The sequence below is a fragment of the Perkinsus marinus genome, assembly GCF_000006405.1.
Source record: "Perkinsus marinus ATCC 50983 genomic scaffold scf_1104296927878, whole genome shotgun sequence".
NCBI lineage: Eukaryota > Perkinsozoa > Perkinsida > Perkinsidae > Perkinsus > Perkinsus marinus.
In genome coordinates this window covers 1-1200 of record NW_003217018.1, presented here as the reverse complement: position 1 = coordinate 1200, position 1200 = coordinate 1, and the positions used below count along the sequence as shown (strand labels likewise).

General features: G+C 51.1%; 1 protein-coding gene across 1 annotated transcript; it reads left to right on the top strand.

The window, feature by feature from the left end:
* Positions 1-198: 198 nt before the first annotated feature.
* On the top strand, positions 199-1184 carry Pmar_PMAR013174 (hypothetical protein; the record flags this gene model as incomplete). The annotated part of the gene is made up of 1 exon (XM_002788728.2): positions 199-1184. A coding segment is annotated over one exon (986 nt), but the record flags the coding sequence as incomplete, so codon positions are not given.
* Between the last annotated feature and the right edge of the window lie 16 nt (positions 1185-1200).

The window sequence follows — 1200 nt, the reverse complement described above, 5'->3', positions numbered from 1 at the left end:
AGACCCCCGACCCCTAGGGAACTTGCACTCCCCAAGGGAACGGATGTACAACTTCGAGCTGAAATCGACGCCCTGTACGGCGATTTCCAAGCTACTGTCGACCGATTCGCGTCGGTTGACGAAAGATTCGACTACATCGAGCACGAGATCGGTACTTTGACTACTACGGTTAACTCCCTTTCGTCGGATGTCACCCTCATGATCGACAAGCTTAACGACGTTCTCGACAAGAAGCCAGACTCGACTTTGTGTCCCCCCTCTACTGTGGTAGTCCCTCCGCCTTCAGAGAAATCCCGCCTCGAGCTACCCAAGGAAGCCATTGATGCCCTATTCTTTCGTGGCCAAAGCTTCCAGAACAAGGTGGATAAGTGCTGTGCAGCATGCAACAATGCTCCTACGGTTGAAGGTGGTCGATTTATTGGTAATGATGATCCGAGATCCTTCGCTGAATTCTCTCAACTTGTTCGCCAACATAATATGTACCTCTACGGTGATGCGGTTACCCGATACTTCTTCCTACTACATAACCTCTCTCCGAGTGTTCACAACTCCACAGTGTTCGGCCTGCAATATGGTGATGCCCAAGATACTCCTCAATGTACCAGTGTGAACGACTTCCAAAGGCTACTCGACAAGGTGTGGAACCATCTCATGGATGAGTTTGCTAAATCATCCGGTCTATTCGATCACTACAAGGCACTACAACTTCTTAAACTCTCTCCCGGTGCTGACTTTGACGGCCATCTCAGTCGGTTCACTACCCTTATTCGTGCCATACAGAGAGAGAAGGGTTCCATTGATGACCGCGAGACGGCTGCCCACTGGTACAACAGTTTGGATGAGCGAGGCCAAGATGACATAGATCGGGCCCCTGCCCAAGACGTTAAGACCTTCGTCCAGATGCGTGAGAGATCTCGAGGCTTCTACCGATCACTCAAGAAGACGTGGAAGGCTAACGCTGCTGGAAAGTCAATCACCACTAATGTTGCTACTGCTGCGGGTCCGGCGACTACAACTCAGGCTCATCAACCTCTTCCTACACAACCGGCCTCAACTCGTCCAAAGCCTTCTACATTTTGGGACACTACAGCCCAACGCCCTGCCGATGGTGTGACAGACGGGTCTATATTCAACCTCGACTTCATACGGAAGTTCCGTGTCAACGTTGTCTCTGCACGACCACAGTACTGGCTCTTGCAA